The sequence below is a fragment of the Aotus nancymaae genome, unplaced genomic scaffold, assembly GCF_030222135.1.
Source record: "Aotus nancymaae isolate 86718 unplaced genomic scaffold, 86718_ANA_hifiasm-v0.15.2.pri h1tg000022l_1, whole genome shotgun sequence".
In the NCBI taxonomy this organism is placed as follows: Eukaryota; Metazoa; Chordata; class Mammalia; order Primates; family Aotidae; genus Aotus; species Aotus nancymaae.
In genome coordinates, this window is record NW_026988435.1 from 44,131,806 (window position 1) to 44,146,737 (window position 14,932).

General features: G+C 48.1%; 1 protein-coding gene across 2 annotated transcripts in view; it reads left to right on the top strand.

Moving 5' to 3' along the window:
• The window catches only part of MX2 (MX dynamin like GTPase 2), a 49,260-nt gene extending 37,874 nt beyond the window's left edge, over nucleotides 1-11,386 (top strand). For both annotated transcript variants that reach the window (XM_064380167.1, XM_021669412.2), the window contains 6 exons: nucleotides 1,566-1,688; nucleotides 1,865-2,006; nucleotides 4,560-4,718; nucleotides 5,869-5,945; nucleotides 9,274-9,528; nucleotides 10,532-11,386. In XM_064380167.1, coding sequence (XP_064236237.1) covers nucleotides 1,566-1,688; nucleotides 1,865-2,006; nucleotides 4,560-4,718; nucleotides 5,869-5,945; nucleotides 9,274-9,528; nucleotides 10,532-10,774 — 999 coding nt within the window. In that variant the 3' untranslated portion in view covers nucleotides 10,775-11,386. The remainder of the gene's footprint in view (nucleotides 1-1,565; nucleotides 1,689-1,864; nucleotides 2,007-4,559; nucleotides 4,719-5,868; nucleotides 5,946-9,273; nucleotides 9,529-10,531) is intronic.
• The last annotated feature ends 3,546 nt before the right edge of the window (nucleotides 11,387-14,932 follow it).

The window sequence follows — 14,932 nt, forward strand, 5'->3', positions numbered from 1 at the left end:
ATGCTAAATTATGTATCAGACAAAAGCAATGACTTACTTGAGCCAGGAAGCACGTACTCAAAGAATATTTGGTTGGAAGGAGCCAGTGGTTCTCCAACTTTAAGGAACACAAGAATTACCTGGAAAGTTTGTTACAATTTAGATTCCACTGGGCCCGGTGGTTCACATTTGTAATCCCAGCATTTTGGGAGGCTGAAGCAGGCAGATCACCTGAGGTCAGGAGTTTGAGACCAGCCTGGCCAACATGGTGAAACTTTGTCTCTACTAAAAATACAAAAATTAGCCAGGCGTGGTGGTATGCACCTGCAATCTCACCTACTCGGGAGGCTGAGGCAGGAGAATTGCTTGAACCTGGAAAGTGGAGGTTGCAGTGAGCTAAGATTGTACCACTGCATTCCAGCCTGGGTGACAGAGCAAGACTCCATCTAAAAAAAAAAAAAAAAAAAAAATTTAGATTCCTGGGCTCCAGCCCCAGAGTTTCTGACTTAGAAGGTCTCAGGTAAGACCCATGGATTTGCATGTCTAAGTTCCCAGGTGTTCCTGGGAACATGCTTTGAGGATCACTGATTCCAGTGGGATTCACTAAGTTTGAAGAAGAGGGTTCTGAAATGTATATCCCTGTCTAACTGAAAAAAAACATCTTTTTGCAAAAATAAAAACGTTGCATTTTTATAACTTTTTCAACACAAATGCTTTAATTTAAAATTTATAATTTAAAAAAAATCAACTCAATTATCACAATGATAATTTGAAATACCAGAAGTTAATACATTTTACCTACAGGTACAAACTGTCTCCCAAAAAAGAACCTAGGAGACCTTAACAATTTCCTGGCATGAACCTGTCTTACCTTGACATGCTGACTCACAAACCACCTCCAAGTCCCAGGGAGCTCCCCCTGCCCAGGGGCTGCAGCATCCTCGTCCACCAGGGCAGGAGCTGGGGCCACTGCTCCCCGACATGTCTTCACCTCAGCGTTTACGAGCAGGACTAGGGAGTTGGTGGGCAGGGTGTGGTTCGACACTGCTGCTCACTGGGTCTGCAAAGATAGCAAGTAATCAGATTCTCTGAGCCTTAGTTTCCTCTCTGGCAAGAAAGAGACAGTGCACCACAGTGTGGGGATGAAATGAGGTGTGGAGTGTGACATCAACCACAAGACACAGGGTTTTCCAATTTATAACACTCAAATTGTCACCAAAAACCCATTTTACTAAAGCCATTGCACATTATATTCAAGTGTTCTTGTTCTCGAAATACAAGGCACCACGCCAAATCGAACAACAACCAAAAAACAAAAGTAAAAAGTCCACCACCCGATTCCTCACCACTCCAATTGCACAACAGAATTCAAAATTCCAAGCCTGGCCGTCCAGGCCGCGGGACGTGCCTGTTGCATGCAAAACTCTCGTAGGGCTCCTCGGTCAGTTTCTATCTCACTGAAACTTGCAAATCAACAATTCCAGATCCTCCTGAATGCTTTAAAAGGCTCCTATCCATATACTGAAGAAATCTGTTGGCCAATCTCATTAAGCCGCAGTTTGATTGATTGCAATTGTTTTGTTCAGAAATCACTCCCGTTGTTGGAAGAGCAAATAAGGGAAAGCCACCAGAAGGCGACGGAGGAACTGCGGCGCTACGGGGCCGACATCCCCAGCCAGGAGGCCGACAAGATGTTTTTTCTGATTGAGGTGAGGATTTCCGCAGGACTCCACGTGGCACTTGGTGCTTCCCCGGTGGCCCCGCAGCTGCCCTTCCCCTTCATCACCCGTGAGATGAGGCGGGTGGGCGGATGATTCCTCGCAGTGCCGGTCCCAGTTCTTTCAGATGGTTTCAGCACCGACTATTGACTTTATATCATTTTCAGAAAATCAAGATGTTTAATCAGGACATTGAAAAGTTAATAGAAGGAGAAGAAGTTGTAAGGGAGAACGAGACCCGTTTATACAACAAAATCAGAGAGGAGTTTAAAAACTGGGTATGCATACTTGCAGCCAACACCCAAAAAGGTGAGTTCTGGGCAGGGCTCCCCGCAAAACAGGGTGGCGTTTATCCAGACCAGAGGCTACTTCCAGCACATGACCAGTGTGCCAAGAGGTGAACACGCCCATCTAAGACAATGCGACCCTTAGTAATTAGCAACTGCCTGTCAACTACCAAGACCCGGAAATATGGCGCATCGACCTCACCAACTCAACACAGGGCGGTTCTACTGCCTCTGAGGTCCTCTTGCTTCTTGGTTTTGTTTTGCTTTGTTGAGATAGGGTCTCCCTCTATTGTCAAGACTGGAGTGTAGTGGCGCAATCATGGCTCAGTGCAGCCTCAACCTTCTGGGCTCAAGTGGTCCTCCCACCTCAGCCTCCTGAGTAGTTGGGACCACAGGCGTGCACCACCACACCCAGCTAATTTTTGTACTCTTTTGTAGAGACAGGTTTTTACCACCATTGTTCAGGTTGGTCTTGAACTCCTGGGCTCAAGCAATCCACCTGCCTCAGCCTCCCAAAGGGCTGGGATTATAGTTGTGAACCACTGTGCCTGGCCTTGCTTCTCAGTTTTGAGGCTAAATGGCACTCAGTATCCACCTAAGGAATGCTCAGAGCAGCTCAGGGTACCTCAGGGCCACTATCCTGAGTGCCTTGAGGAAGCCTGTGCCCAAAACAGGTGTCCAGATGACCCTGGGGGCCAGCCCCACATGAAGGCTCTCCAGCCACCATTAAGTTGAGTGCATACCTGCCAGCTGGCCATGGTGCTTGTTGCAGACACAGTAGACCTGCAGCCTTCATTAGTAGCAGCTAAACATCAGCCTGGTAGAAAAAGTGACGTGGATGCTTATTCATTTTGGTAATATTGAATCAGAGCTTGGCTTGGGTGCCAGGGGACCAGGGGAGAGGGGAATTCACATGAAATTATTTACCATCTCCCTCTCTGGAAGGTCTAGGGTATGATGATCTAGTTTTAGCAGTAAGTAAAGACTAGATGAAGTAGCAGTTTTTAACTGCTAAAATGTGCCCGTCACCCAAACAGTTCCACTCATCCCAATTGCCCTTCTCTTTGCCCCTAATTCAAGACCAGAGAGATTCCTGGTTTGATAACAGCCTCCTGGCTTCATCTGGCAAAGTTCTAATTCCCATGTGCTCCAGCCCAGGTGCCAGTAGGGTGTGTGTGTGTGTGTGTGTGTGTGTCCATTTTCGTACTGCTATAAAAAACTACCTGAGACTGGGTAATTTATAAAGAAAGGAGGTTAAATGAACTCACAGTTCCACATGGCTGGGGAGGCCTCAGAAAACTTACGATCTTAGCAGAAAGCAAAGGAGAAGCAAGCACGTTCTTCACAAGGCAGCAGGAGAGAGAGCAAGTGGGGAGCTGCCAAGCACTTTATTTATTTATTTAGAGACAGAGTTTCGCTCTTGTTGCCCAGGCTGGAGTGCAGTGGTATGATCTCAGCTCACTGCAATCTCTGCCTCCCAGGTTCAAGCAATTCTCCTGGCTTAGCCTCCTGAGTAGCGGGGATTACAGTTGCGCACCACCACGCCCAGCTAGTTTTTGTATTTTTAGTAAAGATGGGGTTTCACCACGTTGGCCAGGCTGGTCTTGAACTCCTGACCTCAGGTGATCTGCCCGCCTCAGCCTCCCAAAGTGCTGGGATTACAGATGTGAGTCACTATCAGATCCTGTGAGAACTCACTCACTATCATGAGAGCAGCATGGGAAAACCAGCCTCATCCAGTCACCTCCCACCAGGTCCCTCCCTTGATACACGGGGTTACAATTCGCGATGAGATTTGGGTGGGGACACATTGTGAGTGTGCTGCTGTGTTTTTGTTCTGGCACTTAAGAAAACAGCACTGTTTACCTCCTTGGTAAGATCCCTCTAACTTTAATCTGTGGCTGCATGCTTGAGAGGTGAGTAGTACAAGATTGTTCCCATATTCCTTTAACTGATTAGATTTTTGTTTTTATTTTTGCTTTTATTTTTCAGAGACAGGCTCTCACTGTCTCCCAGGCTGGAGTGCAATGGTGTGATCATGGCTCACTGCAGCCTCGAACTCTTGGACTCAAGGGATCCTCTTGCCTCAGCCTCCCAAATAGCTGGAACTAGAGGCACACACCACCATGCCTGGCTAATCTTGCTTGCTTTTGTAGAGACAGGGTCTTGCTATGTTGCCCAGGCTGGTCTCGAACTCCTGGCCCCAAGTGATTCTCCCACCTCCACATCCCAAAGAGATGATATTATAGGCATGAGCCACCACGCCTGGCCTCTGAGCAGATTTTTCCTACCAGTTAGAAACAGTAACTTCTCTCTTGGGGTCATGACTTTCAACTGAAACACATTTATTATTTAAATCTTATTTTCATAGAATAAGATTTTTGTTTCCCAAAAGTCAGTATTTCTCAAACTCCTGTTATTAGACCATGAATATTTTTCTCACTGTGAACAAAACTCCACTTTGCAACACTGACTCTGCGTACAGTGGGGAGCAGGCCTTCAAAGGACTGTTGCCAGCTTTACGACATCTGCAGAATTATTAGAATTTACCATGATGGTCTGTTTGATGTTGCAGTTAAAAATATTATTCATGAAGAAGTTGAAAAATATGAAAAGCAGTATCGAGGCAGGGAGCTTCTGGGATTTGTCAACTACGGGACGTTTGAGACCATCGTGCACCAGTACATCCAGCAGCTGGTGGAGCCCGCCCTGAGCATGCTCCAGAAAGCCGTGGGTGAGGACTTCCCTGCAGGACTCCCAAACCGTCAGTCTCGTACCTTCCATAGACCCCAATGCCTTGCAGGGAGAGACTGGAATGGAGTTACCAAACACAGCCTGCAGACCCTCTCAGTGGTGTGCTAGATTGCTACTCAGAGTGGTCTGCGAGCCAGCAGCACTGGCAAGGCCTGGGAGCTGGTCAGAGCTGCAGATTCTGACCTTCTGCGTGAGAACTTGTACTGAGGTTTCCAGGAGATGGGAAAGCACACTGAGTGCCAGAGGCGCTTTCCATCGCTGTCCTTCAGACACATAGAGGAGGTGGCAAGGATGGTTTCTCTCGTCTCTGGGGGGAAGGTCGAGGGTGCACATGCGCTTCATCTGTATCATACACAGCTCCTGACACAGCTGTGTAAGGCAGCGGTCCCCAACACTTTTGGCACCAGAGACTGGTTTCAGGAAAGACAATTTTCCACAGACCGGTGAAGGGTAAGAGGGATGGTTTGGGGATGATCCATTGCATGACATGCATTGTGCACTTTATTTCTATGACATTGTAATATATAATAATACATCATACAACTCACCGTCCTGTAGAATCACTGGGAGCCCTCAGCTTGTTTTCCTGCAACTCAGCGGTCCCACCTGAGGGTGGAGACAGTGACAGATGGTCAGCCATGAGATTCTCATAATGAGCGTGCAGCCCAGATCCCTCGCGTGTGCAGTTCACAGTAGGGCTTGTGCTCCTATGAGACTGATGCCACCGCAGATCTGACAGGAGGGGAGCTCAGGCAGCAATGCTTCCTAGCTCACTGCACACCTCCTGCTGCTCGTCCTGATTCCTAGCAGGCCACGGACTGGTACTGGTCCAGCCCAGGGGTTGGGGGCCCCTGATGTAAGGAATAGTTAGATGCTAACATGGTGAGAACACAGGCTCCACGCAGGCATGGGAACTGGACAGGACCTGCCCAGGCTGCATGGGGGCTGGATTGTCTTTGCCCCTGGAATGATGTCCCACCCTCTCCTGACTTGGTCTGCAGGTCTAGGGAACTCAGTCTCCTCGAATGGGTCAGTGTATCATCAGTTATCCTCCCTGTGTCTGTAACCAGTTTCATTTCTGCTTACATTTTACTGATGTTTTCTTCTTCTTCTCCTTTTTTTTTGGTCAGAAATTGTCCAGCAAGCTTTCATTAACGTGGCCAAAAAGCATTTTAGCGAATTCTTCAACCTTAACCAAACAGCTCAGGTAAGCGCCCAGAGCTCACTTGCTAGTCACCTGGACCACCGGCTGTTCAACCTTTGAGAGACGTTGAATAGTCACTGTGGTTTAAAACCATGAGGCCAAGGATGCAATGGCTGGCTGGCAGGGCTGGGGGCTGTGGGGACTGGCGGGGTTTGGGGGTCTGGGGGGGCTGGCGACTCTGGGAGCACCTGCCTGCTTGGCTTCTGCTCAGGAGTAGGCTTCACTCCCCAGGAGAAATGAAAGGAGACCCGTGCCCTGCCATCTGTTCTGCATGACCTCACGCAGGACGTGGCGCTGCACTGAGGACTGGCTGGCAGGCTGAGTCTTTTTCAAGCACAAAGCACAGCAGCGTCTACTACTCCTGCTCCCAAATGTGTATGTTTGACTCAAAGATGTTGCCATAGCTTTGTGGGTTTCTACTTAACAACTCTCTACTTCACCCTGAGTTACCCCTCAGCAAAGCCAAGAGAGGGGATGTGCCACTTGGGCTCTAGATAAAATTTCTCTTCTGCCCAGGCCTGGGCTGTTGGACTGAAATCTCATTCCATAGTGCAGGCAAGCAAGAAAGACAGTTTCCATCATTTTTCCGTAATGTAAATTAATTTCTTCTGTCACGCTTTTTGCCTGTTGGTGAAAATTAAATCTCAGTTCTGACTCTCGCCCACTTTCTCAGGGGCTGTGCCTGGGTCCCAGGTGCCTGCTCATGGGGCAGGTGACCTGCCTGGTCCCCAACCACCAAGATGTTCACTGTCCTTCCCGGGCCTTGGAGCCCTTGGTCCCTGAGCTCCTGCCCAGCCCCGCCGGGACACAGGAAGCACTCTGCTGCCTGCCTGACTGTTCTAGGCCACAGGAACTCTGGCGTCCACCAAGGGTCTTCGCGTCTTTCGTGCCGCCCTTGGATACACACAGCCTTACAGCAGCTCCTGGCTCCGGGCCAGCACCTGCGGGGCTCCCCAAGGCCATGGCCTGCGCAGTCCCCTCAGCCACGTCAGAGCCTGGGGGTCTTGTTGCCCCCTGTGTCACAAATCTTGAGGAGGGAGGCACAGGCCACTTCTGCTCCCAGTGTCCACTGTCCATGGTTGTGTAAACCAAAAAGTGACTAAGGCAGATCTGCCTCCATCCGATGTTTATTTCGCCCAGGCCAGGGACATACCTGGGAAAAAGAAATGCAAGTCCCAGTGCGAACTGAGACCTGTGCCTTTCCTAAAGAGGGTGTCGGGGAACTTCAGGATTTAAAGGGGAAAGAGCGAGCAGGTGGGGAAATAAAAAGGAAGGAGATTAGGCAGTGAGGCAGAGGTCACACTCCCCTGAGGCTCTGACCAGCACTCAGTGAATCTACATTTATATGCAGAAAGAAAGGTGTGGAGGGAAAGTCAATCATGCGTTCATCTCACGCTCAGTAAATCCACATTTTACATGGGATAAAGTGCTCACGTGAAATCACAGCTGCCTGTTTGGGAACAAAAGGAATGCAGTTCTTGTGTGACCCAGTCCCCAAGCTTCACTTTCCCTTTGGCATAGTAAGTTTCGGGTCCTAAGATTCTATTTTTTTTTCACAGTTGCCACATACACTCAAAAAAAAAAAGAGAGAGAAAAAGCAGCACGCGTGAAACTTCACCTCTGAAACTCACCCTCTCACTCTCACTCACCGCTTCCCCTTTCAGTTTTAAAAAGTCTCTTTGAAACTCAAAAGCCTAGGCCGGGCACGGGGGCTCACACCTATAATCCTAGCACTTTGGGAGGCCAAGGCGGGCAGAGTTTGAGACAAGCCTGGCCAACATGGTGAAACCCCGTATCTACTAAAGATATAAAAATTGGCCAGAAATCACTTGAACCCAGGAGGCGGAGGTTGCAGTGAGCCAAGATCGTGCCGCTGCACTCCAACCTGGGCAACAGAGTGAGACTCTGTCTCAAGCAAAAAAAAAAAGAACTCAAAGCCAAGACTTGACAGTTTTAGTTCAAGCTTCTATCACAGAGTCCCACAGATAGGGTGTGCCTTATTAACAATAAAAATTTGTTTCTCATGGTTCTGGAGGCTGGGAGATCAGTGTTTGGGCCTGGTCAGGTTGCGGTGAGGGCTGTCTTTCCGGTTGCAGACAGCCACCACCTTCCTGTGTATTCTCACACGGTGGAAGGAGCGCTCTCTGGGATTCCTTTATAAGGGCCTCAGTCCCGTTCATGAGGCTTCCCTTCATGACTAATTGCCTCCCACCTCCCAATACCGTTACCTTCTGCTTTGGTTTCAACATGTAAATTGGGGGGTGGGGGACAGTTCAGTCCGTGGCAGTGACTCTTCTCTGCTACATCACCTCTTTCCTTTTGTTTTTGAAATGGAGTCTCACTCTGTCACCCAGGCTGGAGTGCAGTGGTTCCATCTTGGCTCACTGCAACCTCCATCTCCTGGGTTCAAGCAATTTTCCTGCCTCAGCCTCCCAAGTAGCTGGGATTACAAGTGCCTGCCACTACACCTGGCCAATTTTTATATTTTTAGTAGAGACGTGGTTTCACCATTTTGGCCAGGCTGGTCTCCAACTCCTGACTTCAGGTGATCCACTGCCTCAGGCTCCCAAAGTGTTGGGATTACAGGCATGAGCCACCATGTCCAGCCTTTTTGAAATGGAGTTTCACTCTTGTTGCCCAGGCTGGAGTGCAATGGCGTGATCTTGGCTCACTGCAATCTCCACCTCCCAGGTTCAAGCCATTCTCCTGCCTCAGCCTCCCAAGTAGCTGGGATTACAGGTGTACACCACCATGCCTGGCTAATTTTTGTATTTTTTAGAAGAGATGGGGTTTCACCATGTTGGTCAGGCTAATCTCGAACTCCTGACCTCAGGTAATCCACATGCTCAGCCTCCCAAAGTGCTGAGATTACAGGCATGAGCCACTGCACCCGGCCAACCTCTTTCTTCCTTGACTGTATGGGTGATTCCTGGGAAACACATATATCACACTATTATCTAGTGTTCGTCAGCACTGGAACCATTCCAGCAGAAGCAGAGCCCCAGGAATGACTGACACCATCCCCACAGATGGACTGGGCCTGATCCTGCTGAGGGAGCAGAAAGCTGGTGGTGTGGGAGGGACTAGGGATGGGCAGAGAGAAAGAAAGGACAGGAGAGAAGGCATGTTGCAGGGGGAGTGAGGAGACTGGGTTGATAAGGACAGAAAGGGAGAAGCGGCACTTTCTAAAAGTTACCATTTCGAGTTTCAGCACTTCTTTGACCTTGGATGAGTTTTAATTCTGAGTTTAACATAATAGTACTTCTGAGTTTGTGTAAGCCAACAGGAAAGAGGAAAAAGAGTAATGTGTTTGTCCTTCTTATCTAACCAGAGCAAGATTGAAGACATAAAAATGAAACACGCAGAAAAGGCAGAAAGCATGGTCCAACTTCAGTTCAGAATGGAGCAGATGGTTTTTTGTCAAGATCAGATCTACAGTGTTGTTCTGAAGAAAGTCCGAGAAGAGATTTTTAACCCAATGGGGAAGCCTTTACAGAAGATGAAGGGGGACTCTCATTTTTCCAGTGATGGGTCTTCAGTTTCCTCCATTACCGAAATAGGTGTCCACCTGAACGCCTACTTCTTGGTGAGTTCCTGGGAAAGGGGGCAGGAGCAGTGCTCTCTGGCATTTGCAGAGCTGATCAGGGGCTATTCTAACCTAGAGAGGCTTTGCTGAGGGATGGAGGGAGGGCCCACTACAGTGTATTAAGCCCTTTTGTACAATGATAAACTACTCATACATCTTCCATTTATAAGTTTACGTGAACCCTGTGAAGGTACTTTTAATTAATTTGCCCACAACCAATTTTTAATGTGGCAGAGCATGTACTCAAAATTAATTCTGACCCCAAAATTCTTTATATTTCACATGCAGTACATGAATTACAAAATTGCTATGATCAGAATACAGTCAAATACAGCAAACGTCAACGATAATGGCTATAAGTCGGCCTTCCTTGGTGTTCAGAAGGCACCAACATGTTACACTCGCCAGCCCCACAAGATAGATAGGAATGAAATTTCCTTTCCCTAGATTTTGTGACCCAATGAACTTTTTGGCTTCTGGCTCTCCATCCAATATGCAAGTGTCAGGGTGCCCAGGAAGGAAAAATAGCTTTTAAACTGCAAAGACACCTATCTCCCGAAGCCCTTTCTCCATCAGGATAGAGAGTGGTTTTCCAGCCATGGGCATCTGGCTGCCAGGCAAACTGGCTGTGCCAATGAAGATGGAATGAGGGGAGGATTTGAAACGGCCCTGATGCACCCCAGAAGGGAGCCAAGGGAGTCCTGGGCCAGGGGGTCTCTCCAGCAGGGAGGAGCTGTGGGGATGCCCAGAGGTGGTATGGGCTTGCTAGCCTACCAGGGGGGTTCTCAGTGCTAGAGGGGATACCTGGAAGTAAAGAGGGGTCAGTGCAGATACAGCCTTCATGGGGTTTGATGCTGACCACTGGAGTGGAGGTGGGCAGGACCACCAGGAATTAGCAAGGCAACCATATATGCACCCAAGAACGCCATGCCTGCCTTCTCTCCACAACCACAGACCTTGGACTGAGACCACTCCAGCAAACCCTTCTTACTCCCTCTTCCAGGAGACCAGCAAACGTCTCGCCAACCAGATCCCATTCATAATTCAGTATTTTATGCTCCGAGAGAATGGTGACTGGTTGCAGAAAGCCATGATGCAGATACTGCAGGAAAAAGATCGCTATTCCTGGTTGCTTCAAGAGCAGAGTGAGACCGCCACCAGGAGAAGAATTCTTAAGGAGAGGATTTACCGGCTCACTCAGGCACGGCATGCACTCTGTAAATTCTCCAGTGAAGAGATCCACTGAAGTGTGGCGAGGCCTGTGGTTGTCTTCCTGTGCGTACTCATTCATTGTAAGGGGAGGCGGTGCAGGATGCTGCTTCTGCTTTGGGGCCAGACTCTTCTGCTGCTGTCTGTGTCCAACTTTACTGTACTCCCCCAGCACCAGAGCATGTATCAGAGGTCCACACAGGCTCAGCTCTCTCCACACGCAGCTCTTCCCTGACCTTCATGAAAAGGTGTTTCTCCAGTCCTTGGGGCTCGTAGCACACAGTCACAGTGTCCTAAGATACTGCTACCATTCTTTGCTAATTTGTATTTTGTATTCCCTCCCCTCTACACGATTATGAGACCCCAGAGGGGGAAGGTCTGGGTCGAATACTTCTTTTGTATGTCCAGGCTCTTGCACAGCACGTGCAGCATTGTAACCGCTTAATAAATGACATCTCACTAAAGGAATGAGTGCTGTGGAGTGATGGAGATAGCTGAGGCTATTGCTCTTAATTAATCTCTTGAGGTCAAGAGATCAAGACTGTCCTGGCCAACATGATGAAACCCCATCTCTACTAAAAATACACAAAATTAGCTGCGCGTGGTACATACCTATAGTTCCAGCTACTCAGGAGGCTGAGGCAGGAGAATCACTTGAATCCGAAAGGTAGAGGTTGCAGTGAGCTGAGATTGCGCCACTGCAGTCCAGCCTGGTGACAGAGCGAGACTCCGTCTCAAAAAAAAAAACAAAAAACAAAATGTAGCCAGGTTCAGTGACTCATACATGTAATCCTAGTGACTCCGGAGACTGAAGCAGAAGGATGGTTGAGGCCAGGAGTTCAAGACCAGCCTAGGTAACATAGCGAGACCCTGTCTCTAAAAAAATTTGTTTGTAAGTAGCCAGACATGGTGTTGCACACCTGTAGTCTCAGCTACTTAGGTGGCTGAAGCAGGAGGAACCCTTGAACCCAGGAGATTGAGGCTGCAGTGAGACATGACTGTACCACTGCACTACAGCCTGGGTGACAGAGAGCAAGACTCTGTCTCCAAATACATACAAGCATGCACGCGTGCGCGCACACACACACACAGAGAACTTCATACCAGTGATCATAATTATAGGTAATTTTACTTTCTTCTTGTTTTCCATTTTTTCCAAACTATGAACCTATAGATTCCTTAATAAAAAGACAATAGAATAAATATATCATTACTTCTTTAAAACCCAAGTTTGAGATGGAAAGAGTGACTCAAAAACATTCAGCTTTGTTCAGGGGTACAGTCAAGAAAGATTACATGAATTTCTTTCTTCATTTGCTGTAAAAGATGTTGGAAAAGAAAGTTCAAGTCAAAAACCACAGCTTGACCAGCATCCCCAAGAGGGCTCTTGCAGAGGTCTCTTTGATTTGTGTTCAAATGCTAGTGTATTCGTCTGCTATAGCTGCCAAAGAAATATCACATGCTGGGTGGCCTAAGCTACAGAATTTCATGTCCTCCCATCGCCAGAGGCTGGAAGTCTGAGATCAAGGTGGTGTTGCTAGGTTTGGTTTCTCTGGAAGTTTCTCTCCTTGGCTTGCAGACAGCCATCTTCTCACCAGGCCTATGCTTGGCCTCTCTCTTTTCTCTTAAAAGGACACCAGTCCTCTTGAATCAGGGCCCCACCCTTAGGACTCATTTAACCTTGATCACCTCTTTAAAGACCCTATCTCTAAATGCAGTCACATTGGGAGTTAAGGCCCCAACATATGAATTTGACGGGGGCGCAGAGGAGGGAGGCATAATCTGGTCCATAACGGCAAGTAACAAAATAGGCGTGTGCACTCTGAACACAGAACTCGAGCAATGACCAAAAACTTGGAAAAATTTATCTCCAATTCAAAAGGCAGCAGGTCTGGCCTGAAGCAAACCGAATGATCATGGAAAGGCTGACACTGATCGATTGCTTGCAATCCTTCAAACCTGGAATTTGGGGATATGTTTCAGTTATCTACTGCTGTAACAATCACCCCAAAACTCAGTGGCTTAATACAGCAGATGTGTTCTTTCTCTGGATTCTGTGGGAAGTCTGCATTATTCCTCTGCTTGTCTCACCTGGGCTCACCCATGGGTCACAGTCACACAGAAGCTAGACAAGGCTGGGAGGACCAAGGGAGCCTCACTCTCCAAACTACATTTCCATAAGGAACTCTTGGATTTCATCAGTATTGATTTCCAGAATTAAGAATGTCAACCTAAAGAGAAGAAGCTGGCTTTTTTTTTTTTTCCAGAGGGAATATGGCAGGTAGGAGGCAGGACTAACATTCCCACGTGGACTGATAGAACAGCATGTGGAGACTCCCATCATGAACTTTTGCTCCCAGAGCCACCGCAGAATCATACCAGGAAAACCAAAAGAATTCACAGACCCTTCGAAAGATGTGGCTTGTCACTGCAAACACTGTGAGACAGCCGAAAAAAACGTCCAAAGTATAAGAGGGGGAAGCACATCCTCACTGGGGAACGCAAAAATCCTGATCATGAGGGAAGGATTTAACCGTAACTAGAGCTGAAATAAATTTAGAGAGCCAAGTGAAATATGAACATAGTAGAAGCAGCAGGAAGAGCCGCGCAGGCACTCTCAGGCCCCAGGGAAACCCAGGGGAGCCATTTCTGACTTTATTTCACAGGGGTCCCTGTGGGGAGGGCAGCCAGTGGAACCAGGGGAGGGCTAGCCACAGGGAGAAGGAGACTTCCAGCTGAACTTTGTAATAATATGACTGATGGTGAATTTTCCTGGGCAGAATCCAGGGCAGGGGTCAGGGGAAATGGGAAGCGCAGATAGGAGCACAGAAGCCGGCAAGGTCTGAAAGCCCTGTCTGCTTTCTCAGCAGGGAGGCTTGTGGCCTGGGGCCGGATCTCAGTCCTGCCCACTAGAGGCCTGGATATAAATTTAGCTCTGTTGGATGTCGGGGGAGCACAGTGGGAGTGAGACTGGCCTTGTTGGCTGCATGGAAGCTGGATGAGGCCTGTCACTGCCAGCTTTGCCCCACCTTCCTGGTGTCCTGTATGACACAGCAGAGGCAGCCATAATCCCTCTGGGAATGTAGCTCCATAAGCCTGAGAACCACACCCCCATCACCCACAGCAGCCATAAGAAGCTCTGAGCTCAGACACACCTAACCCTGCCTCCACCTGATGGTCTTCCTCTACCTGCCCTGGTATTCAAGGTCAAAAGATAAAATCTCATGAGAGCTCTACGGCCCCACCTATCACCTAAGAAACAGGAATACTTATCCAGGCAACCTTAGGGCAAGCTGGTATCCTCTCTATTCTATGGCAGCCACTGCTCTCTTCGTAGTGCCACCTCAAGGCTGGAGGCCAACCAACTCAAGCCATTACAGCGACACATAACAGAACAACCCTGCCCCGAGAAAAAAAGAAAACAACAGCTAATTCCACTGCCTGTAATATCCTGGCTAGCCAGAGGTCCCGAGTCTGTCCACGTGACACCTTCACTGCTAGCACACCCAGCACTTGAGAAAACCAGCACACTAAACAAAACCTGAAGCAAGGACGCTCAGAGAGTCCACTTCACTCCCCTGCTGCCTCCACCAGGGCAGGTGCTGGTACCCCTGGCTGAGAGACTTGAAGAAAATCACATCACAGGACTCTTTTCAGACATTCCCCAGAACCAGCCCAGAGCAATCTGGTAGCTCCGCTGGGTGGGCGGCTAGACCCTGAAGAAGAGTAACAATCACTGCTGTCCAGGTTTCAGGAAGTCCCATTCTGCAGGGAAGGAGGAGAGCACCCTATCAAAGGATCACCCCATGGGACAAAAGAATCTGAACAGCAGTCCTTGAGTCCCACATTTTTTCTCTGACATAGTCTGCCCAAATGAGAAGAAACCAGAAAAACAAATCTGGTAATATGACAAAACAAGGTTATTTAACACCCTTAAAAGATCACACAAGCTCACTAGCAGTGAATACAAACCAAGAATAAATCTCTGACTTCCTAGAAAAAAAAATTTAGAAGGTTATTAAGCTACTCAAGGAGACACAAGAAAGGTAAATACCAATTAAAAGAAATTTGTAAAATAATACAGGATATGAATGAAAAAATCTCCAGATAATTAGATAGCATAAGTAAAAGACAATCACAACTTCTGAAAATTAAAGACGCATTTAGAGAAATGGAAAATACACTGGAAAGTTTC